Here is a 27,196-nt window from a genome sequence, read left to right on the forward strand (position 1 = left end):
ATGCCCAACGATTTAAACACTAAATTAAAGGTTATTGATACAAATTGCTAAGTGTAACAGCACATGAATATAGTAGCAAAGGTGGAAACGTTGATATTTTGCTTTGAGGGCAGAAGTTTCCCCAATTATCGTTTAAGATTTGATCAAAATAAAGATGGCGACTGGCGCCTTTTCTTGAGCACCATGGCAACAAGGTGCCAACGTTAGCTTGCTAAGCGTGACTTTTTTTACCAAGTGCTACACTTTTCCACTTGGAGCTATAATGTGTGTGTTTGTCAGACAAGTGTAGAGAAGATGTCTCGTTGAAACAAGACATCTGAGCTTGTTCTTTTAAAGAGCTAAAAACTGTTGTTACTGTTGTACTGAGTGCAGCATTACCTGTCATGTGAAAACATGCTAGAAACCTGACTACTAGATGGTTAGCGCAGCTAATGTGAGCCTAAATGCAGTTTAGATGCTTGATGTTACGGGCCTCCTGTTGTAGTTTGAATGAAGATGATGAAGTGAGCTACAAATGTCTGTTCTCTTACCCTTCACACACAGTTGCTGTGCTTGGTCGTCCACCTAGACCTCCACCTAGACGTCGGCGGCCTCGCTTTGACCCACCCACTTCCCACGTTGAGGAAGTTGTCCCCCCCACCTCTGACATTCAGGTGCCTCACTTGGACTCACCCCCTTCTTACTGTGAGGTTCCACCAAGCTGGGGGGAAACACCACTTCCTCTTTACTGTGAGCTTTTTCCTTCTTCTTCTCCTCCACACTCTCCCGTTCCTTCTGGCTCTTGTCCTTCCTCTCCTTCTCCTCCAGGCTCTCCCCTTCCTTCTGGCTCTTTTGCTCCTTCTCTTTCTCCTCCAGGCTCTCCCCTTCCTTCTGGCTCTTTTGCTCCTTCTCTTTCTCCTCCAGGCTCTCCCGTTCCTTCTGGCTCTTTTGCTCCTTCTCTTTCTCCTCCAGGCTCTCCTGTTCCTTCTGGCTCTTTTGCACTTTCTCTTTCTCCTCCAGGCTCTCCCCTTCCTTCTGGCTCTTGTGCTTCCTCTCTTTCTCCTCCAGGCTCTCCCCTTCCTCCTCCTTCTTCTTTTCCTTCCACACCCCCTCCTCCTTATTCTCTTGTTCCTTCTTGCTGTCCTGCTCCTTCTCTTTCTCCTCCAGGCTCTCCTCTTCCTCCTTCTTCTTCTTTTCCTTCCACACCCCCTCCTCCTTATTCTCTTGTTCCTTCTTGCTCTCCTGCTCCTTCGCTTTCTCCTCCAGGCTCTCCTGTTTCTTCTTCTTTTCCACCTTCACCTCCTCCTCCTTCCCCTCTGGTTCCACCTATTGTGGCTCTTTCTGAGCTGCGCTGTGTTCCGGATGCTGGCCTTTCCCTGTATCCTGTTATTCAGGACTCAGGCTCTGTAGTGCACGGGACCAGCGAGGACGGGACCAGCGAGGACGGGACCAGCGAGGACGGGACCAGCGAGGACGGGACCAGCGAGGACGGGACCAGCGAGGACGGGACCAGCGAGGACGGGACCAGCGAGGACGGGACCAGCGAGGACGGGACCAGCGAGGACGTACCGGATAGGGGGGACGAGGAGGCTCCCAGCAGCAGCACGTCACTAAGGAGAGGTAGGGAGGACAGTGATGAGGAGGGGGCTGCTCCTAAAAGACCATGTTGTACTGTGAGACACTGTGTCACACAGTAAACTTGGTCTTTCCCATTGTTGGATGGCAGCAGCCACCTCTTCATTCACGGATAACTGGCCTCTGTTTCTGACAGGACCAGTTTATCCTACTGTCTTCTTTTTTCTTTCTTTCTTGATTTCTTTTCTTTTATAATTTTAAATATTCATCCAAACCCTGAGAACTAGCCCCTGCGTCTGGCTGGGCAGTTCTTGTCCCTGGTAGCGTCTGGCGCCGGGACCTTTCTTTCTTTCTTTTCTGGATGAATACAAGTTTGAATGCTAATATTTTCCCCGAGAACTAGCCTTTGCGTCTGGCTGGGCAGTTCTTGTCCCAGGTTGCGTCTGGCCCTGGGGCCCTGCGTTTACAGTTTAGCATGGCGGTTGGATGGACTTTTCTTTCACCCTGGAGGCTGAGTTCAGCGCCTGGCAGGGCCGTCGACCCCGCCATGCAAGTTGCCCTAGCGTCTGGCAGGGTAACTATCTTGTTTATTACTGTGTTTTCCTCCACAGCGATAGGTCAGTTCAGTCACAGTGGCACCAGGGACACATGTCATCTCCCACTGAAGCTCCTCAGTGGCAGAGCAGGATGGACTGCAGTGTCATGTGTTATGGAGGGGACACATGGTTGTGTGCTGTTCTAATCATGCTCCACACCACAGGGAGCAGTGCCACTGATACTGATGCACCGACCAGTATGTCTGTCAGTCCAGTGGACAAAGGTGAGTACAAGATTTTGATTGTGTGACAATTTCAAAGATGTCAAAAGAAGGAGTTGAGTAGAAATAAATGTTTGTATTACATTGAAATTCAACGTGATCCTACAAATTAATCATCTTTCTGCACATTCAGTTTTCCAAGGAGAAGGAGATGAGGGCACCGGGAGACGAGGAGAAGGAGGTGAGGAGACACGTAAAACTCTTATTTGTTCTTTTAAGTTCCACTTACTGTATCTCGTGACACTTTATTTGTTTTAATATATTTTTTCTATAGATTAAGTTAAAAAAAAGCGCAAGGTAAGCAAATAAAGATGTTTAGTCGGGATAAGTTTTCATTTTACTTTTTATACATTTTAATTGACAGTAGTTTAATATTTTGTCTTTCTGTCCTTTTAGCTGCAGAAGGTGACACCATGGAAACGGTAAAGACATCTAAAATGCCCTTCAAGTATTTGTCTGATGTATTTACTCACTCTGTTTTCTAATGGGGCTGACGTTTTCATTTTGGTGGTGACAGGTGCAGCTGTGGAGGCTGGAGAACTGTGGCAACTGAGACGACGATAGGACCGCATAGGACGATAGGAGAAGTTGTCACCCGTGTCTATGGAGGCTCAATGCTATAAGTAATCGCCTGAGCAGTAATTTACCTGAGTAGTAAAGTGGTGATAAGCTTCACATCACAAAGTTAACAACACATCTGTTTGTGATGTTTCTTCTAGCTTCCTGCAGCTCTTTGCTCCCTCCAGCCTCCGGTCCAGACAGAGGGGAGCCTCCCAGTCCTAACCACATAGAGGAAGTGTCTTTGTCACTGCTTTCTCTGTGCTGCTGGGTTTGGGAGACTCTTCACATAATCAGCGGTGTTGGCCTCCATCTCTAAACAGAAGACAGTCGAGACGAGTGATTTTCATCAATAATTTGAAACAAATTGTAATAAATACGTTCCATGTTAAACATCATTTGTATTTGTATTTCTTCATGTTTTACTGTGAGATTCTAAATATGTTTGTTAAAACAGTAAAAATAATGACCTATTACTTATGACGTAACACTTTCATGAAGCGCTAAATAACAGACCGAGATCAGAATTGTGTTGTAACACTAATCAGGTGGTTTATTTGTCCATAGGAACTTCTTCCTTACTTCACTTTACTACATACATCAACTTATTGAATACATGTGATAATTAGGGAGTCTGCAACAATAATGATGTACAGTAACTGCATGTTGCGTCCACACTGGTTCGTGACAATCTCCAGTTCCTGACTTCATCTCTAGGAAAAGGAGACAAGCTGATCTAAGATCAGTGGGAGAAGTAAAACACTATCACAGCCTGATGATTTCACACAGGAGAGCCTTCAATGTCCATGTGCAGATGTTCATCACAGACCTTCTTGAAACGCAAGCGCTGCTTGTTTGACCTCTCTGAACCTCTATGCTTTAAAAACTTTGTTGAAATATGCTTTAGTAACATGTAACCTACATCAGGTAGTGGACGGTGCAAACGGCTGTCGGCCGTACAGACTTGTGTCAGCGTGTTGCATTTCTGTGAGCTACTCCCAACTGGACGGTAACATCAGGAGATTCTGGGCACATCTGTGCAGCAGGTTAGTCACATGACGCTGACTTGAAATGCTGTATGCATGAACTAATGAACAAGGAAATACTAGTGACGGTCTGGCGTTAGGAACCAAAGCCATTTTATTGAATACCAAAGTTGACAACTAATACTGTTTTTTAGCATTAGATGCCACTTTCAACTACTAACAAGTCCTACATTATACAGTGAACGTGCACAACCATTGTTAGATGGGAAGTTTATTGTATATTAGATATTTCTTTTGCAGATTTCCATGATTACACCTTGTAATGACAACACAAAGTAGCGTTGATAGTGAGTGAGTTTTTTGGGCTCTAGCTATATTATTGATAAATTTAAAAAATAAATGACGGATGAACGAATGGCGATTCACTGGACCGCACTCTTTTACTCTGAGCACCAAACACATAGTTCGCTATCCGAACACAGCTGTCCAGGGCCGCGAAGTTCCAATAAAACCGCTCTCAGATAAAACGTCTTTGTCAAAACAGCCCTAAACAATTTCAACACCTTCCATTAACATTCAGTTCAAATTTAAGTCCACGTTAAAATGCCGGTGCGTGGTACAGTAGCCACGGAAACACATTTGCAGGAATAAACAGGAAATTAAGAAAAAGATTGACTTGGTTTCTGACCAATCGGAGCTAACAATGCCGTATAATTGGAATTGGTGTCGCAGACCCGAGATCTCATTGGTTATCGCAACTGACCTTTGCTCTTTACGTACAGAGCACAGCAGCGTGCTCTGCCGATTCTCAATGCGTCAGGCACATTTCATTGAGCCTGCTGAAATATATTTGGATAAAACTATACAATAACATACTACATTTGGAGCGGCGAAAACCAAGCGGATACATGACACGAAGCAAAACGGGGGACAACAAATTCTGACTATGTTTATGCTAGCAGAGAACGCTTAGCTGCCTCTGATGGACGGCCGCCACTGCGGGCAGTAATGGAAGACTTCCTGGCCGCTGTTCGACGCCTGCGTCACCCTCGCGTTCGCACGCGCGTCCGTGCACGCGCGCCAAAACCATGGTAACCGGCGATAAGTTAATAAAAGAAGTGCAGCCAAGCGATTTTACACATTTGTCTCAGGACTTGGAGACATCGACAGCAAAACAACACATTTGATACATTTTGGATATTTTGCAGCAGCAATGGAGCGCCATTTGCCGTGGGCCATTTGGAAGCTCTGGAGACGTTTTAAACGTTGGAGACGCCGACGGAGACAGCGGTGGCAGCCGGTGGCGGAAGGTAAGCTGCTCCTCCTAGTGTCTTAGTGACTGTGTACAGTGTGATGCCCAACGATTTAAACACTAAATTAAAGGTTATTGATACAAATTGCTAAGTGTAACAGCACATGAATATAGTAGCAAAGGTGGAAACGTTGATATTTTGCTTTGAGGGCAGAAGTTTCCCCAATTATCGTTTAAGATTTGATCAAAATAAAGATGGCGACTGGCGCCTTTTCTTGAGCACCATGGCAACAAGGTGCCAACGTTAGCTTGCTAAGCGTGACTTTTTTTACCAAGTGCTACACTTTTCCACTTGGAGCTATAATGTGTGTGTTTGTCAGACAAGTGTAGAGAAGATGTCTCGTTGAAACAAGACATCTGAGCTTGTTCTTTTAAAGAGCTAAAAACTGTTGTTACTGTTGTACTGAGTGCAGCATTACCTGTCATGTGAAAACATGCTAGAAACCTGACTACTAGATGGTTAGCGCAGCTAATGTGAGCCTAAATGCAGTTTAGATGCTTGATGTTACGGGCCTCCTGTTGTAGTTTGAATGAAGATGATGAAGTGAGCTACAAATGTCTGTTCTCTTACCCTTCACACACAGTTGCTGTGCTTGGTCGTCCACCTAGACCTCCACCTAGACGTCGGCGGCCTCGCTTTGACCCACCCACTTCCCACGTTGAGGAAGTTGTCCCCCCCACCTCTGACATTCAGGTGCCTCACTTGGACTCACCCCCTTCTTACTGTGAGGTTCCACCAAGCTGGGGGGAAACACCACTTCCTCTTTACTGTGAGCTTTTTCCTTCTTCTTCTCCTCCACACTCTCCCGTTCCTTCTGGCTCTTGTCCTTCCTCTCCTTCTCCTCCAGGCTCTCCCCTTCCTTCTGGCTCTTTTGCTCCTTCTCTTTCTCCTCCAGGCTCTCCCCTTCCTTCTGGCTCTTTTGCTCCTTCTCTTTCTCCTCCAGGCTCTCCCGTTCCTTCTGGCTCTTTTGCTCCTTCTCTTTCTCCTCCAGGCTCTCCTGTTCCTTCTGGCTCTTTTGCACTTTCTCTTTCTCCTCCAGGCTCTCCCCTTCCTTCTGGCTCTTGTGCTTCCTCTCTTTCTCCTCCAGGCTCTCCCCTTCCTCCTCCTTCTTCTTTTCCTTCCACACCCCCTCCTCCTTATTCTCTTGTTCCTTCTTGCTGTCCTGCTCCTTCTCTTTCTCCTCCAGGCTCTCCTCTTCCTCCTTCTTCTTCTTTTCCTTCCACACCCCCTCCTCCTTATTCTCTTGTTCCTTCTTGCTCTCCTGCTCCTTCGCTTTCTCCTCCAGGCTCTCCTGTTTCTTCTTCTTTTCCACCTTCACCTCCTCCTCCTTCCCCTCTGGTTCCACCTATTGTGGCTCTTTCTGAGCTGCGCTGTGTTCCGGATGCTGGCCTTTCCCTGTATCCTGTTATTCAGGACTCAGGCTCTGTAGTGCACGGGACCAGCGAGGACGGGACCAGCGAGGACGGGACCAGCGAGGACGGGACCAGCGAGGACGGGACCAGCGAGGACGGGACCAGCGAGGACGGGACCAGCGAGGACGTACCGGATAGGGGGGACGAGGAGGCTCCCAGCAGCAGCACGTCACTAAGGAGAGGTAGGGAGGACAGTGATGAGGAGGGGGCTGCTCCTAAAAGACCATGTTGTACTGTGAGACACTGTGTCACACAGTAAACTTGGTCTTTCCCATTGTTGGATGGCAGCAGCCACCTCTTCATTCACGGATAACTGGCCTCTGTTTCTGACAGGACCAGTTTATCCTACTGTCTTCTTTTTTCTTTCTTTCTTGATTTCTTTTCTTTTATAATTTTAAATATTCATCCAAACCCTGAGAACTAGCCCCTGCGTCTGGCTGGGCAGTTCTTGTCCCTGGTAGCGTCTGGCGCCGGGACCTTTCTTTCTTTCTTTTCTGGATGAATACAAGTTTGAATGCTAATATTTTCCCCGAGAACTAGCCTTTGCGTCTGGCTGGGCAGTTCTTGTCCCAGGTTGCGTCTGGCCCTGGGGCCCTGCGTTTACAGTTTAGCATGGCGGTTGGATGGACTTTTCTTTCACCCTGGAGGCTGAGTTCAGCGCCTGGCAGGGCCGTCGACCCCGCCATGCAAGTTGCCCTAGCGTCTGGCAGGGTAACTATCTTGTTTATTACTGTGTTTTCCTCCACAGCGATAGGTCAGTTCAGTCACAGTGGCACCAGGGACACATGTCATCTCCCACTGAAGCTCCTCAGTGGCAGAGCAGGATGGACTGCAGTGTCATGTGTTATGGAGGGGACACATGGTTGTGTGCTGTTCTAATCATGCTCCACACCACAGGGAGCAGTGCCACTGATACTGATGCACTGACCAGTATGTCTGTCAGTCCAGTGGACAAAGGTGAGTACAAGATTTTGATTGTGTGACAATTTCAAAGATGTCAAAAGAAGGAGTTGAGTAGAAATAAATGTTTGTATTACATTGAAATTCAACGTGATCCTACAAATTAATCATCTTTCTGCACATTCAGTTTTCCAAGGAGAAGGAGATGAGGGCACCGGGAGACGAGGAGAAGGAGGTGAGGAGACACGTAAAACTCTTATTTGTTCTTTTAAGTTCCACTTACTGTATCTCGTGACACTTTATTTGTTTTAATATATTTTTTCTATAGATTAAGTTAAAAAAAGCGCAAGGTAAGCAAATAAAGATGTTTAGTCGGGATAAGTTTTCATTTTACTTTTTATACATTTTAATTGACAGTAGTTTAATATTTTGTCTTTCTGTCCTTTTAGCTGCAGAAGGTGACACCATGGAAACGGTAAAGACATCTAAAATGCCCTTCAAGTATTTGTCTGATGTATTTACTCACTCTGTTTTCTAATGGGGCTGACGTTTTCATTTTGGTGGTGACAGGTGCAGCTGTGGAGGCTGGAGAACTGTGGCAACTGAGACGACGATAGGACCGCATAGGACGATAGGAGAAGTTGTCACCCGTGTCTATGGAGGCTCAATGCTATAAGTAATCGCCTGAGCAGTAATTTACCTGAGTAGTAAAGTGGTGATAAGCTTCACATCACAAAGTTAACAACACATCTGTTTGTGATGTTTCTTCTAGCTTCCTGCAGCTCTTTGCTCCCTCCAGCCTCCGGTCCAGACAGAGGGGAGCCTCCCAGTCCTAACCACATAGAGGAAGTGTCTTTGTCACTGCTTTCTCTGTGCTGCTGGGTTTGGGAGACTCTTCACATAATCAGCGGTGTTGGCCTCCATCTCTAAACAGAAGACAGTCGAGACGAGTGATTTTCATCAATAATTTGAAACAAATTGTAATAAATACGTTCCATGTTAAACATCATTTGTATTTGTATTTCTTCATGTTTTACTGTGAGATTCTAAATATGTTTGTTAAAACAGTAAAAATAATGACCTATTACTTATGACGTAACACTTTCATGAAGCGCTAAATAACAGACCGAGATCAGAATTGTGTTGTAACACTAATCAGGTGGTTTATTTGTCCATAGGAACTTCTTCCTTACTTCACTTTACTACATACATCAACTTATTGAATACATGTGATAATTAGGGAGTCTGCAACAATAATGATGTACAGTAACTGCATGTTGCGTCCACACTGGTTCGTGACAATCTCCAGTTCCTGACTTCATCTCTAGGAAAAGGAGACAAGCTGATCTAAGATCAGTGGGAGAAGTAAAACACTATCACAGCCTGATGATTTCACACAGGAGAGCCTTCAATGTCCATGTGCAGATGTTCATCACAGACCTTCTTGAAACGCAAGCGCTACTTGTTTGACCTCTCTGAACCTCTATGCTTTAAAAACTTTGTTGAAATATGCTTTAGTAACATGTAACCTACATCAGGTAGTGGACGGTGCAAACGGCTGTCGGCCGTACAGACTTGTGTCAGCGTGTTGCATTTCTGTGAGCTACTCCCAACTGGACGGTAACATCAGGAGATTCTGGGCACATCTGTGCAGCAGGTTAGTCACATGACGCTGACTTGAAATGCTGTATGCATGAACTAATGAACAAGGAAATACTAGTGACGGTCTGGCGTTAGGAACCAAAGCCATTTTATTGAATACCAAAGTTGACAACTAATACTGTTTTTTAGCATTAGATGCCACTTTCAACTACTAACAAGTCCTACATTATACAGTGAACGTGCACAACCATTGTTAGATGGGAAGTTTATTGTATATTAGATATTTCTTTTGCAGATTTCCATGATTACACCTTGTAATGACAACACAAAGTAGCGTTGATAGTGAGTGAGTTTTTTGGGCTCTAGCTATATTATTGATAAATTTAAAAAATAAATGACGGATGAACGAATGGCGATTCACTGGACCGCACTCTTTTACTCTGAGCACCAAACACATAGTTCGCTATCCGAACACAGCTGTCCAGGGCCGCGAAGTTCCAATAAAACCGCTCTCAGATAAAACGTCTTTGTCAAAACAGCCCTAAACAATTTCAACACCTTCCATTAACATTCAGTTCAAATTTAAGTCCACGTTAAAATGCCGGTGCGTGGTACAGTAGCCACGGAAACACATTTGCAGGAATAAACAGGAAATTAAGAAAAAGATTGACTTGGTTTCTGACCAATCGGAGCTAACAATGCCGTATAATTGGAATTGGTGTCGCAGACCCGAGATCTCATTGGTTATCGCAACTGACCTTTGCTCTTTACGTACAGAGCACAGCAGCGTGCTCTGCCGATTCTCAATGCGTCAGGCACATTTCATTGAGCCTGCTGAAATATATTTGGATAAAACTATACAATAACATACTACATTTGGAGCGGCGAAACCAAGCGGATACATGACACGAAGCAAAACGGGGGACAACAAATTCTGACTATGTTTATGCTAGCAGAGAACGCTTAGCTGCCTCTGATGGACGGCCGCCACTGCGGGCAGTAATGGAAGACTTCCTGGCCGCTGTTCGACGCCTGCGTCACCCTCGCGTTCGCACGCGCGTCCGTGCACGCGCGCCAAAACCATGGTAACCGGCGATAAGTTAATAAAAGAAGTGCAGCCAAGCGATTTTACACATTTGTCTCAGGACTTGGAGACATCGACAGCAAAACAACACATTTGATACATTTTGGATATTTTGCAGCAGCAATGGAGCGCCATTTGCCGTGGGCCATTTGGAAGCTCTGGAGACGTTTTAAACGTTGGAGACGCCGACGGAGACAGCGGTGGCAGCCGGTGGCGGAAGGTAAGCTGCTCCTCCTAGTGTCTTAGTGACTGTGTACAGTGTGATGCCCAACGATTTAAACACTAAATTAAAGGTGTTTGATACAAATTGCTAAGTGTAACAGCACATGAATATAGTAGCAAAGGTGGAAACGTTGATATTTTGCTTTGAGGGCAGAAGTTTCCCCAATTATCGTTTAAGATTTGATCAAAATAAAGATGGCGACTGGCGCCTTTTCTTGAGCACCATGGCAACAAGGTGCCAACGTTAGCTTGCTAAGCGTGACTTTTTTTACCAAGTGCTACACTTTTCCACTTGGAGCTATAATGTGTGTGTTTGTCAGACAAGTGTAGAGAAGATGTCTCGTTGAAACAAGACATCTGAGCTTGTTCTTTTAAAGAGCTAAAAACTGTTGTTACTGTTGTACTGAGTGCAGCATTACCTGTCATGTGAAAACATGCTAGAAACCTGACTACTAGATGGTTAGCGCAGCTAATGTGAGCCTAAATGCAGTTTAGATGCTTGATGTTACGGGCCTCCTGTTGTAGTTTGAATGAAGATGATGAAGTGAGCTACAAATGTCTGTTCTCTTACCCTTCACACACAGTTGCTGTGCTTGGTCGTCCACCTAGACCTCCACCTAGACGTCGGCGGCCTCGCTTTGACCCACCCACTTCCCACGTTGAGGAAGTTGTCCCCCCCACCTCTGACATTCAGGTGCCTCACTTGGACTCACCCCCTTCTTACTGTGAGGTTCCACCAAGCTGGGGGGAAACACCACTTCCTCTTTACTGTGAGCTTTTTCCTTCTTCTTCTCCTCCACACTCTCCCGTTCCTTCTGGCTCTTGTCCTTCCTCTCCTTCTCCTCCAGGCTCTCCCCTTCCTTCTGGCTCTTTTGCTCCTTCTCTTTCTCCTCCAGGCTCTCCCCTTCCTTCTGGCTCTTTTGCTCCTTCTCTTTCTCCTCCAGGCTCTCCCGTTCCTTCTGGCTCTTTTGCTCCTTCTCTTTCTCCTCCAGGCTCTCCTGTTCCTTCTGGCTCTTTTGCACTTTCTCTTTCTCCTCCAGGCTCTCCCCTTCCTTCTGGCTCTTGTGCTTCCTCTCTTTCTCCTCCAGGCTCTCCCCTTCCTCCTCCTTCTTCTTTTCCTTCCACACCCCCTCCTCCTTATTCTCTTGTTCCTTCTTGCTGTCCTGCTCCTTCTCTTTCTCCTCCAGGCTCTCCTCTTCCTCCTTCTTCTTCTTTTCCTTCCACACCCCCTCCTCCTTATTCTCTTGTTCCTTCTTGCTCTCCTGCTCCTTCGCTTTCTCCTCCAGGCTCTCCTGTTTCTTCTTCTTTTCCACCTTCACCTCCTCCTCCTTCCCCTCTGGTTCCACCTATTGTGGCTCTTTCTGAGCTGCGCTGTGTTCCGGATGCTGGCCTTTCCCTGTATCCTGTTATTCAGGACTCAGGCTCTGTAGTGCACGGGACCAGCGAGGACGGGACCAGCGAGGACGGGACCAGCGAGGACGGGACCAGCGAGGACGGGACCAGCGAGGACGGGACCAGCGAGGACGGGACCAGCGAGGACGTACCGGATAGGGGGGACGAGGAGGCTCCCAGCAGCAGCACGTCACTAAGGAGAGGTAGGGAGGACAGTGATGAGGAGGGGGCTGCTCCTAAAAGACCATGTTGTACTGTGAGACACTGTGTCACACAGTAAACTTGGTCTTTCCCATTGTTGGATGGCAGCAGCCACCTCTTCATTCACGGATAACTGGCCTCTGTTTCTGACAGGACCAGTTTATCCTACTGTCTTCTTTTTTCTTTCTTTCTTGATTTCTTTTCTTTTATAATTTTAAATATTCATCCAAACCCTGAGAACTAGCCCCTGCGTCTGGCTGGGCAGTTCTTGTCCCTGGTAGCGTCTGGCGCCGGGACCTTTCTTTCTTTCTTTTCTGGATGAATACAAGTTTGAATGCTAATATTTTCCCCGAGAACTAGCCTTTGCGTCTGGCTGGGCAGTTCTTGTCCCAGGTTGCGTCTGGCCCTGGGGCCCTGCGTTTACAGTTTAGCATGGCGGTTGGATGGACTTTTCTTTCACCCTGGAGGCTGAGTTCAGCGCCTGGCAGGGCCGTCGACCCCGCCATGCAAGTTGCCCTAGCGTCTGGCAGGGTAACTATCTTGTTTATTACTGTGTTTTCCTCCACAGCGATAGGTCAGTTCAGTCACAGTGGCACCAGGGACACATGTCATCTCCCACTGAAGCTCCTCAGTGGCAGAGCAGGATGGACTGCAGTGTCATGTGTTATGGAGGGGACACATGGTTGTGTGCTGTTCTAATCATGCTCCACACCACAGGGAGCAGTGCCACTGATACTGATGCACCTGACCAGTATGTCTGTCAGTCCAGTGGACAAAGGTGAGTACAAGATTTTGATTGTGTGACAATTTCAAAGATGTCAAAAGAAGGAGTTGAGTAGAAATAAATGTTTGTATTACATTGAAATTCAACGTGATCCTACAAATTAATCATCTTTCTGCACATTCAGTTTTCCAAGGAGAAGGAGATGAGGGCACCGGGAGACGAGGAGAAGGAGGTGAGGAGACACGTAAAACTCTTATTTGTTCTTTTAAGTTCCACTTACTGTATCTCGTGACACTTTATTTGTTTTAATATATTTTTTCTATAGATTAAGTTAAAAAAAAGCGCAAGGTAAGCAAATAAAGATGTTTAGTCGGGATAAGTTTTCATTTTACTTTTTATACATTTTAATTGACAGTAGTTTAATATTTTGTCTTTCTGTCCTTTTAGCTGCAGAAGGTGACACCATGGAAACGGTAAAGACATCTAAAATGCCCTTCAAGTATTTGTCTGATGTATTTACTCACTCTGTTTTCTAATGGGGCTGACGTTTTCATTTTGGTGGTGACAGGTGCAGCTGTGGAGGCTGGAGAACTGTGGCAACTGAGACGACGATAGGACCGCATAGGACGATAGGAGAAGTTGTCACCCGTGTCTATGGAGGCTCAATGCTATAAGTAATCGCCTGAGCAGTAATTTACCTGAGTAGTAAAGTGGTGATAAGCTTCACATCACAAAGTTAACAACACATCTGTTTGTGATGTTTCTTCTAGCTTCCTGCAGCTCTTTGCTCCCTCCAGCCTCCGGTCCAGACAGAGGGGAGCCTCCCAGTCCTAACCACATAGAGGAAGTGTCTTTGTCACTGCTTTCTCTGTGCTGCTGGGTTTGGGAGACTCTTCACATAATCAGCGGTGTTGGCCTCCATCTCTAAACAGAAGACAGTCGAGACGAGTGATTTTCATCAATAATTTGAAACAAATTGTAATAAATACGTTCCATGTTAAACATCATTTGTATTTGTATTTCTTCATGTTTTACTGTGAGATTCTAAATATGTTTGTTAAAACAGTAAAAATAATGACCTATTACTTATGACGTAACACTTTCATGAAGCGCTAAATAACAGACCGAGATCAGAATTGTGTTGTAACACTAATCAGGTGGTTTATTTGTCCATAGGAACTTCTTCCTTACTTCACTTTACTACATACATCAACTTATTGAATACATGTGATAATTAGGGAGTCTGCAACAATAATGATGTACAGTAACTGCATGTTGCGTCCACACTGGTTCGTGACAATCTCCAGTTCCTGACTTCATCTCTAGGAAAAGGAGACAAGCTGATCTAAGATCAGTGGGAGAAGTAAAACACTATCACAGCCTGATGATTTCACACAGGAGAGCCTTCAATGTCCATGTGCAGATGTTCATCACAGACCTTCTTGAAACGCAAGCGCTACTTGTTTGACCTCTCTGAACCTCTATGCTTTAAAAACTTTGTTGAAATATGCTTTAGTAACATGTAACCTACATCAGGTAGTGGACGGTGCAAACGGCTGTCGGCCGTACAGACTTGTGTCAGCGTGTTGCATTTCTGTGAGCTACTCCCAACTGGACGGTAACATCAGGAGATTCTGGGCACATCTGTGCAGCAGGTTAGTCACATGACGCTGACTTGAAATGCTGTATGCATGAACTAATGAACAAGGAAATACTAGTGACGGTCTGGCGTTAGGAACCAAAGCCATTTTATTGAATACCAAAGTTGACAACTAATACTGTTTTTTAGCATTAGATGCCACTTTCAACTACTAACAAGTCCTACATTATACAGTGAACGTGCACAACCATTGTTAGATGGGAAGTTTATTGTATATTAGATATTTCTTTTGCAGATTTCCATGATTACACCTTGTAATGACAACACAAAGTAGCGTTGATAGTGAGTGAGTTTTTTGGGCTCTAGCTATATTATTGATAAATTTAAAAAATAAATGACGGATGAACGAATGGCGATTCACTGGACCGCACTCTTTTACTCTGAGCACCAAACACATAGTTCGCTATCCGAACACAGCTGTCCAGGGCCGCGAAGTTCCAATAAAACCGCTCTCAGATAAAACGTCTTTGTCAAAACAGCCCTAAACAATTTCAACACCTTCCATTAACATTCAGTTCAAATTTAAGTCCACGTTAAAATGCCGGTGCGTGGTACAGTAGCCACGGAAACACATTTGCAGGAATAAACAGGAAATTAAGAAAAAGATTGACTTGGTTTCTGACCAATCGGAGCTAACAATGCCGTATAATTGGAATTGGTGTCGCAGACCCGAGATCTCATTGGTTATCGCAACTGACCTTTGCTCTTTACGTACAGAGCACAGCAGCGTGCTCTGCCGATTCTCAATGCGTCAGGCACATTTCATTGAGCCTGCTGAAATATATTTGGATAAAACTATACAATAACATACTACATTTGGAGCGGCGAAACCAAGCGGATACATGACACGAAGCAAAACGGGGGACAACAAATTCTGACTATGTTTATGCTAGCAGAGAACGCTTAGCTGCCTCTGATGGACGGCCGCCACTGCGGGCAGTAATGGAAGACTTCCTGGCCGCTGTTCGACGCCTGCGTCACCCTCGCGTTCGCACGCGCGTCCGTGCACGCGCGCCAAAACCATGGTAACCGGCGATAAGTTAATAAAAGAAGTGCAGCCAAGCGATTTTACACATTTGTCTCAGGACTTGGAGACATCGACAGCAAAACAACACATTTGATACATTTTGGATATTTTGCAGCAGCAATGGAGCGCCATTTGCCGTGGGCCATTTGGAAGCTCTGGAGACGTTTTAAACGTTGGAGACGCCGACGGAGACAGCGGTGGCAGCCGGTGGCGGAAGGTAAGCTGCTCCTCCTAGTGTCTTAGTGACTGTGTACAGTGTGATGCCCAACGATTTAAACACTAAATTAAAGGTTATTGATACAAATTGCTAAGTGTAACAGCACATGAATATAGTAGCAAAGGTGGAAACGTTGATATTTTGCTTTGAGGGCAGAAGTTTCCCCAATTATCGTTTAAGATTTGATCAAAATAAAGATGGCGACTGGCGCCTTTTCTTGAGCACCATGGCAACAAGGTGCCAACGTTAGCTTGCTAAGCGTGACTTTTTTTACCAAGTGCTACACTTTTCCACTTGGAGCTATAATGTGTGTGTTTGTCAGACAAGTGTAGAGAAGATGTCTCGTTGAAACAAGACATCTGAGCTTGTTCTTTTAAAGAGCTAAAAACTGTTGTTACTGTTGTACTGAGTGCAGCATTACCTGTCATGTGAAAACATGCTAGAAACCTGACTACTAGATGGTTAGCGCAGCTAATGTGAGCCTAAATGCAGTTTAGATGCTTGATGTTACGGGCCTCCTGTTGTAGTTTGAATGAAGATGATGAAGTGAGCTACAAATGTCTGTTCTCTTACCCTTCACACACAGTTGCTGTGCTTGGTCGTCCACCTAGACCTCCACCTAGACGTCGGCGGCCTCGCTTTGACCCACCCACTTCCCACGTTGAGGAAGTTGTCCCCCCCACCTCTGACATTCAGGTGCCTCACTTGGACTCACCCCCTTCTTACTGTGAGGTTCCACCAAGCTGGGGGGAAACACCACTTCCTCTTTACTGTGAGCTTTTTCCTTCTTCTTCTCCTCCACACTCTCCCGTTCCTTCTGGCTCTTGTCCTTCCTCTCCTTCTCCTCCAGGCTCTCCCCTTCCTTCTGGCTCTTTTGCTCCTTCTCTTTCTCCTCCAGGCTCTCCCCTTCCTTCTGGCTCTTTTGCTCCTTCTCTTTCTCCTCCAGGCTCTCCCGTTCCTTCTGGCTCTTTTGCTCCTTCTCTTTCTCCTCCAGGCTCTCCTGTTCCTTCTGGCTCTTTTGCACTTTCTCTTTCTCCTCCAGGCTCTCCCCTTCCTTCTGGCTCTTGTGCTTCCTCTCTTTCTCCTCCAGGCTCTCCCCTTCCTCCTCCTTCTTCTTTTCCTTCCACACCCCCTCCTCCTTATTCTCTTGTTCCTTCTTGCTGTCCTGCTCCTTCTCTTTCTCCTCCAGGCTCTCCTCTTCCTCCTTCTTCTTCTTTTCCTTCCACACCCCCTCCTCCTTATTCTCTTGTTCCTTCTTGCTCTCCTGCTCCTTCGCTTTCTCCTCCAGGCTCTCCTGTTTCTTCTTCTTTTCCACCTTCACCTCCTCCTCCTTCCCCTCTGGTTCCACCTATTGTGGCTCTTTCTGAGCTGCGCTGTGTTCCGGATGCTGGCCTTTCCCTGTATCCTGTTATTCAGGACTCAGGCTCTGTAGTGCACGGGACCAGCGAGGACGGGACCAGCGAGGACGGGACCAGCGAGGACGGGACCAGCGAGGACGGGACCAGCGAGGACGGGACCAGCGAGGACGGGACCAGCGAGGACGTACCGGATAGGGGGGACGAGGAGGCTCCCAGCAGCAGCACGTCACTAAGGAGAGGTAGGGAGGACAGTGATGAGGAGGGGGCTGCTCCTAAAAGACCATGTTGTACTGTGAGACACTGTGTCACACAGTAAACTTGGTCTTTCCCATTGTTGGATGGCAGCAGCCACCTCTTCATTCACGGATAACTGGCCTCTGTTTCTGACAGGACCAGTTTATCCTACTGTCTTCTTTTTTCTTTCTTTCTTGATTTCTTTTCTTTTATAATTTTAAATATTCATCCAAACCCTGAGAACTAGCCCCTGCGTCTGGCTGGGCAGTTCTTGTCCCTGGTAGCGTCTGGCGCCGGGACCTTTCTTTCTTTCTTTTCTGGATGAATACAAGTTTGAATGCTAATATTTTCCCCGAGAACTAGCCTTTGCGTCTGGCTGGGCAGTTCTTGTCCCAGGTTGCGTCTGGCCCTGGGGCCCTGCGTTTACAGTTTAGCATGGCGGTTGGATGGACTTTTCTTTCACCCTGGAGGCTGAGTTCAGCGCCTGGCAGGGCCGTCGACCCCGCCATGCAAGTTGCCCTAGCGTCTGGCAGGGTAACTATCTTGTTTATTACTGTGTTTTCCTCCACAGCGATAGGTCAGTTCAGTCACAGTGGCACCAGGGACACATGTCATCTCCCACTGAAGCTCCTCAGTGGCAGAGCAGGATGGACTGCAGTGTCATGTGTTATGGAGGGGACACATGGTTGTGTGCTGTTCTAATCATGCTCCACACCACAGGGAGCAGTGCCACTGATACTGATGCACCGACCAGTATGTCTGTCAGTCCAGTGGACAAAGGTGAGTACAAGATTTTGATTGTGTGACAATTTCAAAGATGTCAAAAGAAGGAGTTGAGTAGAAATAAATGTTTGTATTACATTGAAATTCAACGTGATCCTACAAATTAATCATCTTTCTGCACATTCAGTTTTCCAAGGAGAAGGAGATGAGGGCACCGGGAGACGAGGAGAAGGAGGTGAGGAGACACGTAAAACTCTTATTTGTTCTTTTAAGTTCCACTTACTGTATCTCGTGACACTTTATTTGTTTTAATATATTTTTTCTATAGATTAAGTTAAAAAAAAGCGCAAGGTAAGCAAATAAAGATGTTTAGTCGGGATAAGTTTTCATTTTACTTTTTATACATTTTAATTGACAGTAGTTTAATATTTTGTCTTTCTGTCCTTTTAGCTGCAGAAGGTGACACCATGGAAACGGTAAAGACATCTAAAATGCCCTTCAAGTATTTGTCTGATGTATTTACTCACTCTGTTTTCTAATGGGGCTGACGTTTTCATTTTGGTGGTGACAGGTGCAGCTGTGGAGGCTGGAGAACTGTGGCAACTGAGACGACGATAGGACCGCATAGGACGATAGGAGAAGTTGTCACCCGTGTCTATGGAGGCTCAATGCTATAAGTAATCGCCTGAGCAGTAATTTACCTGAGTAGTAAAGTGGTGATAAGCTTCACATCACAAAGTTAACAACACATCTGTTTGTGATGTTTCTTCTAGCTTCCTGCAGCTCTTTGCTCCCTCCAGCCTCCGGTCCAGACAGAGGGGAGCCTCCCAGTCCTAACCACATAGAGGAAGTGTCTTTGTCACTGCTTTCTCTGTGCTGCTGGGTTTGGGAGACTCTTCACATAATCAGCGGTGTTGGCCTCCATCTCTAAACAGAAGACAGTCGAGACGAGTGATTTTCATCAATAATTTGAAACAAATTGTAATAAATACGTTCCATGTTAAACATCATTTGTATTTGTATTTCTTCATGTTTTACTGTGAGATTCTAAATATGTTTGTTAAAACAGTAAAAATAATGACCTATTACTTATGACGTAACACTTTCATGAAGCGCTAAATAACAGACCGAGATCAGAATTGTGTTGTAACACTAATCAGGTGGTTTATTTGTCCATAGGAACTTCTTCCTTACTTCACTTTACTACATACATCAACTTATTGAATACATGTGATAATTAGGGAGTCTGCAACAATAATGATGTACAGTAACTGCATGTTGCGTCCACACTGGTTCGTGACAATCTCCAGTTCCTGACTTCATCTCTAGGAAAAGGAGACAAGCTGATCTAAGATCAGTGGGAGAAGTAAAACACTATCACAGCCTGATGATTTCACACAGGAGAGCCTTCAATGTCCATGTGCAGATGTTCATCACAGACCTTCTTGAAACGCAAGCGCTACTTGTTTGACCTCTCTGAACCTCTATGCTTTAAAAACTTTGTTGAAATATGCTTTAGTAACATGTAACCTACATCAGGTAGTGGACGGTGCAAACGGCTGTCGGCCGTACAGACTTGTGTCAGCGTGTTGCATTTCTGTGAGCTACTCCCAACTGGACGGTAACATCAGGAGATTCTGGGCACATCTGTGCAGCAGGTTAGTCACATGACGCTGACTTGAAATGCTGTATGCATGAACTAATGAACAAGGAAATACTAGTGACGGTCTGGCGTTAGGAACCAAAGCCATTTTATTGAATACCAAAGTTGACAACTAATACTGTTTTTTAGCATTAGATGCCACTTTCAACTACTAACAAGTCCTACATTATACAGTGAACGTGCACAACCATTGTTAGATGGGAAGTTTATTGTATATTAGATATTTCTTTTGCAGATTTCCATGATTACACCTTGTAATGACAACACAAAGTAGCGTTGATAGTGAGTGAGTTTTTTGGGCTCTAGCTATATTATTGATAAATTTAAAAAATAAATGACGGATGAACGAATGGCGATTCACTGGACCGCACTCTTTTACTCTGAGCACCAAACACATAGTTCGCTATCCGAACACAGCTGTCCAGGGCCGCGAAGTTCCAATAAAACCGCTCTCAGATAAAACGTCTTTGTCAAAACAGCCCTAAACAATTTCAACACCTTCCATTAACATTCAGTTCAAATTTAAGTCCACGTTAAAATGCCGGTGCGTGGTACAGTAGCCACGGAAACACATTTGCAGGAATAAACAGGAAATTAAGAAAAAGATTGACTTGGTTTCTGACCAATCGGAGCTAACAATGCCGTATAATTGGAATTGGTGTCGCAGACCCGAGATCTCATTGGTTATCGCAACTGACCTTTGCTCTTTACGTACAGAGCACAGCAGCGTGCTCTGCCGATTCTCAATGCGTCAGGCACATTTCATTGAGCCTGCTGAAATATATTTGGATAAAACTATACAATAACATACTACATTTGGAGCGGCGAAACCAAGCGGATACATGACACGAAGCAAAACGGGGGACAACAAATTCTGACTATGTTTATGCTAGCAGAGAACGCTTAGCTGCCTCTGATGGACGGCCGCCACTGCGGGCAGTAATGGAAGACTTCCTGGCCGCTGTTCGACGCCTGCGTCACCCTCGCGTTCGCACGCGCGTCCGTGCACGCGCGCCAAAACCATGGTAACCGGCGATAAGTTAATAAAAGAAGTGCAGCCAAGCGATTTTACACATTTGTCTCAGGACTTGGAGACATCGACAGCAAAACAACACATTTGATACATTTTGGATATTTTGCAGCAGCAATGGAGCGCCATTTGCCGTGGGCCATTTGGAAGCTCTGGAGACGTTTTAAACGTTGGAGACGCCGACGGAGACAGCGGTGGCAGCCGGTGGCGGAAGGTAAGCTGCTCCTCCTAGTGTCTTAGTGACTGTGTACAGTGTGATGCCCAACGATTTAAACACTAAATTAAAGGTTATTGATACAAATTGCTAAGTGTAACAGCACATGAATATAGTAGCAAAGGTGGAAACGTTGATATTTTGCTTTGAGGGCAGAAGTTTCCCCAATTATCGTTTAAGATTTGATCAAAATAAAGATGGCGACTGGCGCCTTTTCTTGAGCACCATGGCAACAAGGTGCCAACGTTAGCTTGCTAAGCGTGACTTTTTTTACCAAGTGCTACACTTTTCCACTTGGAGCTATAATGTGTGTGTTTGTCAGACAAGTGTAGAGAAGATGTCTCGTTGAAACAAGACATCTGAGCTTGTTCTTTTAAAGAGCTAAAAACTGTTGTTACTGTTGTACTGAGTGCAGCATTACCTGTCATGTGAAAACATGCTAGAAACCTGACTACTAGATGGTTAGCGCAGCTAATGTGAGCCTAAATGCAGTTTAGATGCTTGATGTTACGGGCCTCCTGTTGTAGTTTGAATGAAGATGATGAAGTGAGCTACAAATGTCTGTTCTCTTACCCTTCACACACAGTTGCTGTGCTTGGTCGTCCACCTAGACCTCCACCTAGACGTCGGCGGCCTCGCTTTGACCCACCCACTTCCCACGTTGAGGAAGTTGTCCCCCCCACCTCTGACATTCAGGTGCCTCACTTGGACTCACCCCCTTCTTACTGTGAGGTTCCACCAAGCTGGGGGGAAACACCACTTCCTCTTTACTGTGAGCTTTTTCCTTCTTCTTCTCCTCCACACTCTCCCGTTCCTTCTGGCTCTTGTCCTTCCTCTCCTTCTCCTCCAGGCTCTCCCCTTCCTTCTGGCTCTTTTGCTCCTTCTCTTTCTCCTCCAGGCTCTCCCCTTCCTTCTGGCTCTTTTGCTCCTTCTCTTTCTCCTCCAGGCTCTCCCGTTCCTTCTGGCTCTTTTGCTCCTTCTCTTTCTCCTCCAGGCTCTCCTGTTCCTTCTGGCTCTTTTGCACTTTCTCTTTCTCCTCCAGGCTCTCCCCTTCCTTCTGGCTCTTGTGCTTCCTCTCTTTCTCCTCCAGGCTCTCCCCTTCCTCCTCCTTCTTCTTTTCCTTCCACACCCCCTCCTCCTTATTCTCTTGTTCCTTCTTGCTGTCCTGCTCCTTCTCTTTCTCCTCCAGGCTCTCCTCTTCCTCCTTCTTCTTCTTTTCCTTCCACACCCCCTCCTCCTTATTCTCTTGTTCCTTCTTGCTCTCCTGCTCCTTCGCTTTCTCCTCCAGGCTCTCCTGTTTCTTCTTCTTTTCCACCTTCACCTCCTCCTCCTTCCCCTCTGGTTCCACCTATTGTGGCTCTTTCTGAGCTGCGCTGTGTTCCGGATGCTGGCCTTTCCCTGTATCCTGTTATTCAGGACTCAGGCTCTGTAGTGCACGGGACCAGCGAGGACGGGACCAGCGAGGACGGGACCAGCGAGGACGGGACCAGCGAGGACGGGACCAGCGAGGACGGGACCAGCGGGACGACCAGCGAGGACGGGACCAGCGAGGACGTACCGGATAGGGGGGACGAGGAGGCTCCCAGCAGCAGCACGTCACTAAGGAGAGGTAGGGAGGACAGTGATGAGGAGGGGGCTGCTCCTAAAAGACCATGTTGTACTGTGAGACACTGTGTCACACAGTAAACTTGGTCTTTCCCATTGTTGGATGGCAGCAGCCACCTCTTCATTCACGGATAACTGGCCTCTGTTTCTGACAGGACCAGTTTATCCTACTGTCTTCTTTTTTCTTTCTTTCTTGATTTCTTTTCTTTTATAATTTTAAATATTCATCCAAACCCTGAGAACTAGCCCCTGCGTCTGGCTGGGCAGTTCTTGTCCCTGGTAGCGTCTGGCGCCGGGACCTTTCTTTCTTTCTTTTCTGGATGAATACAAGTTTGAATGCTAATATTTTCCCCGAGAACTAGCCTTTGCGTCTGGCTGGGCAGTTCTTGTCCCAGGTTGCGTCTGGCCCTGGGGCCCTGCGTTTACAGTTTAGCATGGCGGTTGGATGGACTTTTCTTTCACCCTGGAGGCTGAGTTCAGCGCCTGGCAGGGCCGTCGACCCCGCCATGCAAGTTGCCCTAGCGTCTGGCAGGGTAACTATCTTGTTTATTACTGTGTTTTCCTCCACAGCGATAGGTCAGTTCAGTCACAGTGGCACCAGGGACACATGTCATCTCCCACTGAAGCTCCTCAGTGGCAGAGCAGGATGGACTGCAGTGTCATGTGTTATGGAGGGGACACATGGTTGTGTGCTGTTCTAATCATGCTCCACACCACAGGGAGCAGTGCCACTGATACTGATGCACTGACCAGTATGTCTGTCAGTCCAGTGGACAAAGGTGAGTACAAGATTTTGATTGTGTGACAATTTCAAAGATGTCAAAAGAAGGAGTTGAGTAGAAATAAATGTTTGTATTACATTGAAATTCAACGTGATCCTACAAATTAATCATCTTTCTGCACATTCAGTTTTCCAAGGAGAAGGAGATGAGGGCACCGGGAGACGAGGAGAAGGAGGTGAGGAGACACGTAAAACTCTTATTTGTTCTTTTAAGTTCCACTTACTGTATCTCGTGACACTTTATTTGTTTTAATATATTTTTTCTATAGATTAAGTTAAAAAAAAGCGCAAGGTAAGCAAATAAAGATGTTTAGTCGGGATAAGTTTTCATTTTACTTTTTATACATTTTAATTGACAGTAGTTTAATATTTTGTCTTTCTGTCCTTTTAGCTGCAGAAGGTGACACCATGGAAACGGTAAAGACATCTAAAATGCCCTTCAAGTATTTGTCTGATGTATTTACTCACTCTGTTTTCTAATGGGGCTGACGTTTTCATTTTGGTGGTGACAGGTGCAGCTGTGGAGGCTGGAGAACTGTGGCAACTGAGACGACGATAGGACCGCATAGGACGATAGGAGAAGTTGTCACCCGTGTCTATGGAGGCTCAATGCTATAAGTAATCGCCTGAGCAGTAATTTACCTGAGTAGTAAAGTGGTGATAAGCTTCACATCACAAAGTTAACAACACATCTGTTTGTGATGTTTCTTCTAGCTTCCTGCAGCTCTTTGCTCCCTCCAGCCTCCGGTCCAGACAGAGGGGAGCCTCCCAGTCCTAACCACATAGAGGAAGTGTCTTTGTCACTGCTTTCTCTGTGCTGCTGGGTTTGGGAGACTCTTCACATAATCAGCGGTGTTGGCCTCCATCTCTAAACAGAAGACAGTCGAGACGAGTGATTTTCATCAATAATTTGAAACAAATTGTAATAAATACGTTCCATGTTAAACATCATTTGTATTTGTATTTCTTCATGTTTTACTGTGAGATTCTAAATATGTTTGTTAAAACAGTAAAAATAATGACCTATTACTTATGACGTAACACTTTCATGAAGCGCTAAATAACAGACCGAGATCAGAATTGTGTTGTAACACTAATCAGGTGGTTTATTTGTCCATAGGAACTTCTTCCTTACTTCACTTTACTACATACATCAACTTATTGAATACATGTGATAATTAGGGAGTCTGCAACAATAATGATGTACAGTAACTGCATGTTGCGTCCACACTGGTTCGTGACAATCTCCAGTTCCTGACTTCATCTCTAGGAAAAGGAGACAAGCTGATCTAAGATCAGTGGGAGAAGTAAAACACTATCACAGCCTGATGATTTCACACAGGAGAGCCTTCAATGTCCATGTGCAGATGTTCATCACAGACCTTCTTGAAACGCAAGCGCTACTTGTTTGACCTCTCTGAACCTCTATGCTTTAAAAACTTTGTTGAAATATGCTTTAGTAACATGTAACCTACATCAGGTAGTGGACGGTGCAAACGGCTGTCGGCCGTACAGACTTGTGTCAGCGTGTTGCATTTCTGTGAGCTACTCCCAACTGGACGGTAACATCAGGAGATTCTGGGCACATCTGTGCAGCAGGTTAGTCACATGACGCTGACTTGAAATGCTGTATGCATGAACTAATGAACAAGGAAATACTAGTGACGGTCTGGCGTTAGGAACCAAAGCCATTTTATTGAATACCAAAGTTGACAACTAATACTGTTTTTTAGCATTAGATGCCACTTTCAACTACTAACAAGTCCTACATTATACAGTGAACGTGCACAACCATTGTTAGATGGGAAGTTTATTGTATATTAGATATTTCTTTTGCAGATTTCCATGATTACACCTTGTAATGACAACACAAAGTAGCGTTGATAGTGAGTGAGTTTTTTGGGCTCTAGCTATATTATTGATAAATTTAAAAAATAAATGACGGATGAACGAATGGCGATTCACTGGACCGCACTCTTTTACTCTGAGCACCAAACACATAGTTCGCTATCCGAACACAGCTGTCCAGGGCCGCGAAGTTCCAATAAAACCGCTCTCAGATAAAACGTCTTTGTCAAAACAGCCCTAAACAATTTCAACACCTTCCATTAACATTCAGTTCAAATTTAAGTCCACGTTAAAATGCCGGTGCGTGGTACAGTAGCCACGGAAACACATTTGCAGGAATAAACAGGAAATTAAGAAAAAGATTGACTTGGTTTCTGACCAATCGGAGCTAACAATGCCGTATAATTGGAATTGGTGTCGCAGACCCGAGATCTCATTGGTTATCGCAACTGACCTTTGCTCTTTACGTACAGAGCACAGCAGCGTGCTCTGCCGATTCTCAATGCGTCAGGCACATTTCATTGAGCCTGCTGAAATATATTTGGATAAAACTATACAATAACATACTACATTTGGAGCGGCGAAACCAAGCGGATACATGACACGAAGCAAAACGGGGGACAACAAATTCTGACTATGTTTATGCTAGCAGAGAACGCTTAGCTGCCTCTGATGGACGGCCGCCACTGCGGGCAGTAATGGAAGACTTCCTGGCCGCTGTTCGACGCCTGCGTCACCCTCGCGTTCGCACGCGCGTCCGTGCACGCGCGCCAAAACCATGGTAACCGGCGATAAGTTAATAAAAGAAGTGCAGCCAAGCGATTTTACACATTTGTCTCAGGACTTGGAGACATCGACAGCAAAACAACACATTTGATACATTTTGGATATTTTGCAGCAGCAATGGAGCGCCATTTGCCGTGGGCCATTTGGAAGCTCTGGAGACGTTTTAAACGTTGGAGACGCCGACGGAGACAGCGGTGGCAGCCGGTGGCGGAAGGTAAGCTGCTCCTCCTAGTGTCTTAGTGACTGTGTACAGTGTGATGCCCAACGATTTAAACACTAAATTAAAGGTTATTGATACAAATTGCTAAGTGTAACAGCACATGAATATAGTAGCAAAGGTGGAAACGTTGATATTTTGCTTTGAGGGCAGAAGTTTCCCCAATTATCGTTTAAGATTTGATCAAAATAAAGATGGCGACTGGCGCCTTTTCTTGAGCACCATGGCAACAAGGTGCCAACGTTAGCTTGCTAAGCGTGACTTTTTTTACCAAGTGCTACACTTTTCCACTTGGAGCTATAATGTGTGTGTTTGTCAGACAAGTGTAGAGAAGATGTCTCGTTGAAACAAGACATCTGAGCTTGTTCTTTTAAAGAGCTAAAAACTGTTGTTACTGTTGTACTGAGTGCAGCATTACCTGTCATGTGAAAACATGCTAGAAACCTGACTACTAGATGGTTAGCGCAGCTAATGTGAGCCTAAATGCAGTTTAGATGCTTGATGTTACGGGCCTCCTGTTGTAGTTTGAATGAAGATGATGAAGTGAGCTACAAATGTCTGTTCTCTTACCCTTCACACACAGTTGCTGTGCTTGGTCGTCCACCTAGACCTCCACCTAGACGTCGGCGGCCTCGCTTTGACCCACCCACTTCCCACGTTGAGGAAGTTGTCCCCCCCACCTCTGACATTCAGGTGCCTCACTTGGACTCACCCCCTTCTTACTGTGAGGTTCCACCAAGCTGGGGGGAAACACCACTTCCTCTTTACTGTGAGCTTTTTCCTTCTTCTTCTCCTCCACACTCTCCCGTTCCTTCTGGCTCTTGTCCTTCCTCTCCTTCTCCTCCAGGCTCTCCCCTTCCTTCTGGCTCTTTTGCTCCTTCTCTTTCTCCTCCAGGCTCTCCCCTTCCTTCTGGCTCTTTTGCTCCTTCTCTTTCTCCTCCAGGCTCTCCCGTTCCTTCTGGCTCTTTTGCTCCTTCTCTTTCTCCTCCAGGCTCTCCTGTTCCTTCTGGCTCTTTTGCACTTTCTCTTTCTCCTCCAGGCTCTCCCCTTCCTTCTGGCTCTTGTGCT

At 45.8% G+C, this 27,196-nt stretch overlaps 2 protein-coding genes across 2 annotated transcripts; both read right to left on the bottom strand.

Moving 5' to 3' along the window:
- Positions 1-7,141: 7,141 nt before the first annotated feature.
- LOC129604638 (cilia- and flagella-associated protein 251-like) lies at positions 7,142-13,388 on the bottom strand. Its single transcript, XM_055511950.1, has 4 exons — positions 13,290-13,388; positions 11,993-12,076; positions 11,020-11,794; positions 7,142-8,864 (listed from the first exon to the last, which is right to left on the bottom strand). Exons 1-3 carry the CDS (start codon positions 13,386-13,388, stop codon positions 11,066-11,068), a joined length of 912 nt encoding a protein of 303 aa, XP_055367925.1. The 3' UTR covers positions 7,142-8,864; positions 11,020-11,065.
- LOC129604641 (cilia- and flagella-associated protein 251-like) lies at positions 7,142-22,621 on the bottom strand. The gene is made up of 6 exons (XM_055511957.1): positions 22,580-22,621; positions 22,450-22,533; positions 21,465-22,239; positions 18,686-19,309; positions 13,464-13,689; positions 7,142-8,466 (listed from the first exon to the last, which is right to left on the bottom strand). Exons 1-3 carry the CDS (start codon positions 22,619-22,621, stop codon positions 21,511-21,513), a joined length of 855 nt encoding a protein of 284 aa, XP_055367932.1. The 3' UTR covers positions 7,142-8,466; positions 13,464-13,689; positions 18,686-19,309; positions 21,465-21,510.
- Positions 22,622-27,196: the final 4,575 nt, after the last annotated feature.

This window comes from Betta splendens, chromosome 9 (assembly GCF_900634795.4).
Source record: "Betta splendens chromosome 9, fBetSpl5.4, whole genome shotgun sequence".
Lineage (NCBI taxonomy): Eukaryota > Metazoa > Chordata > Actinopteri > Anabantiformes > Osphronemidae > Betta > Betta splendens.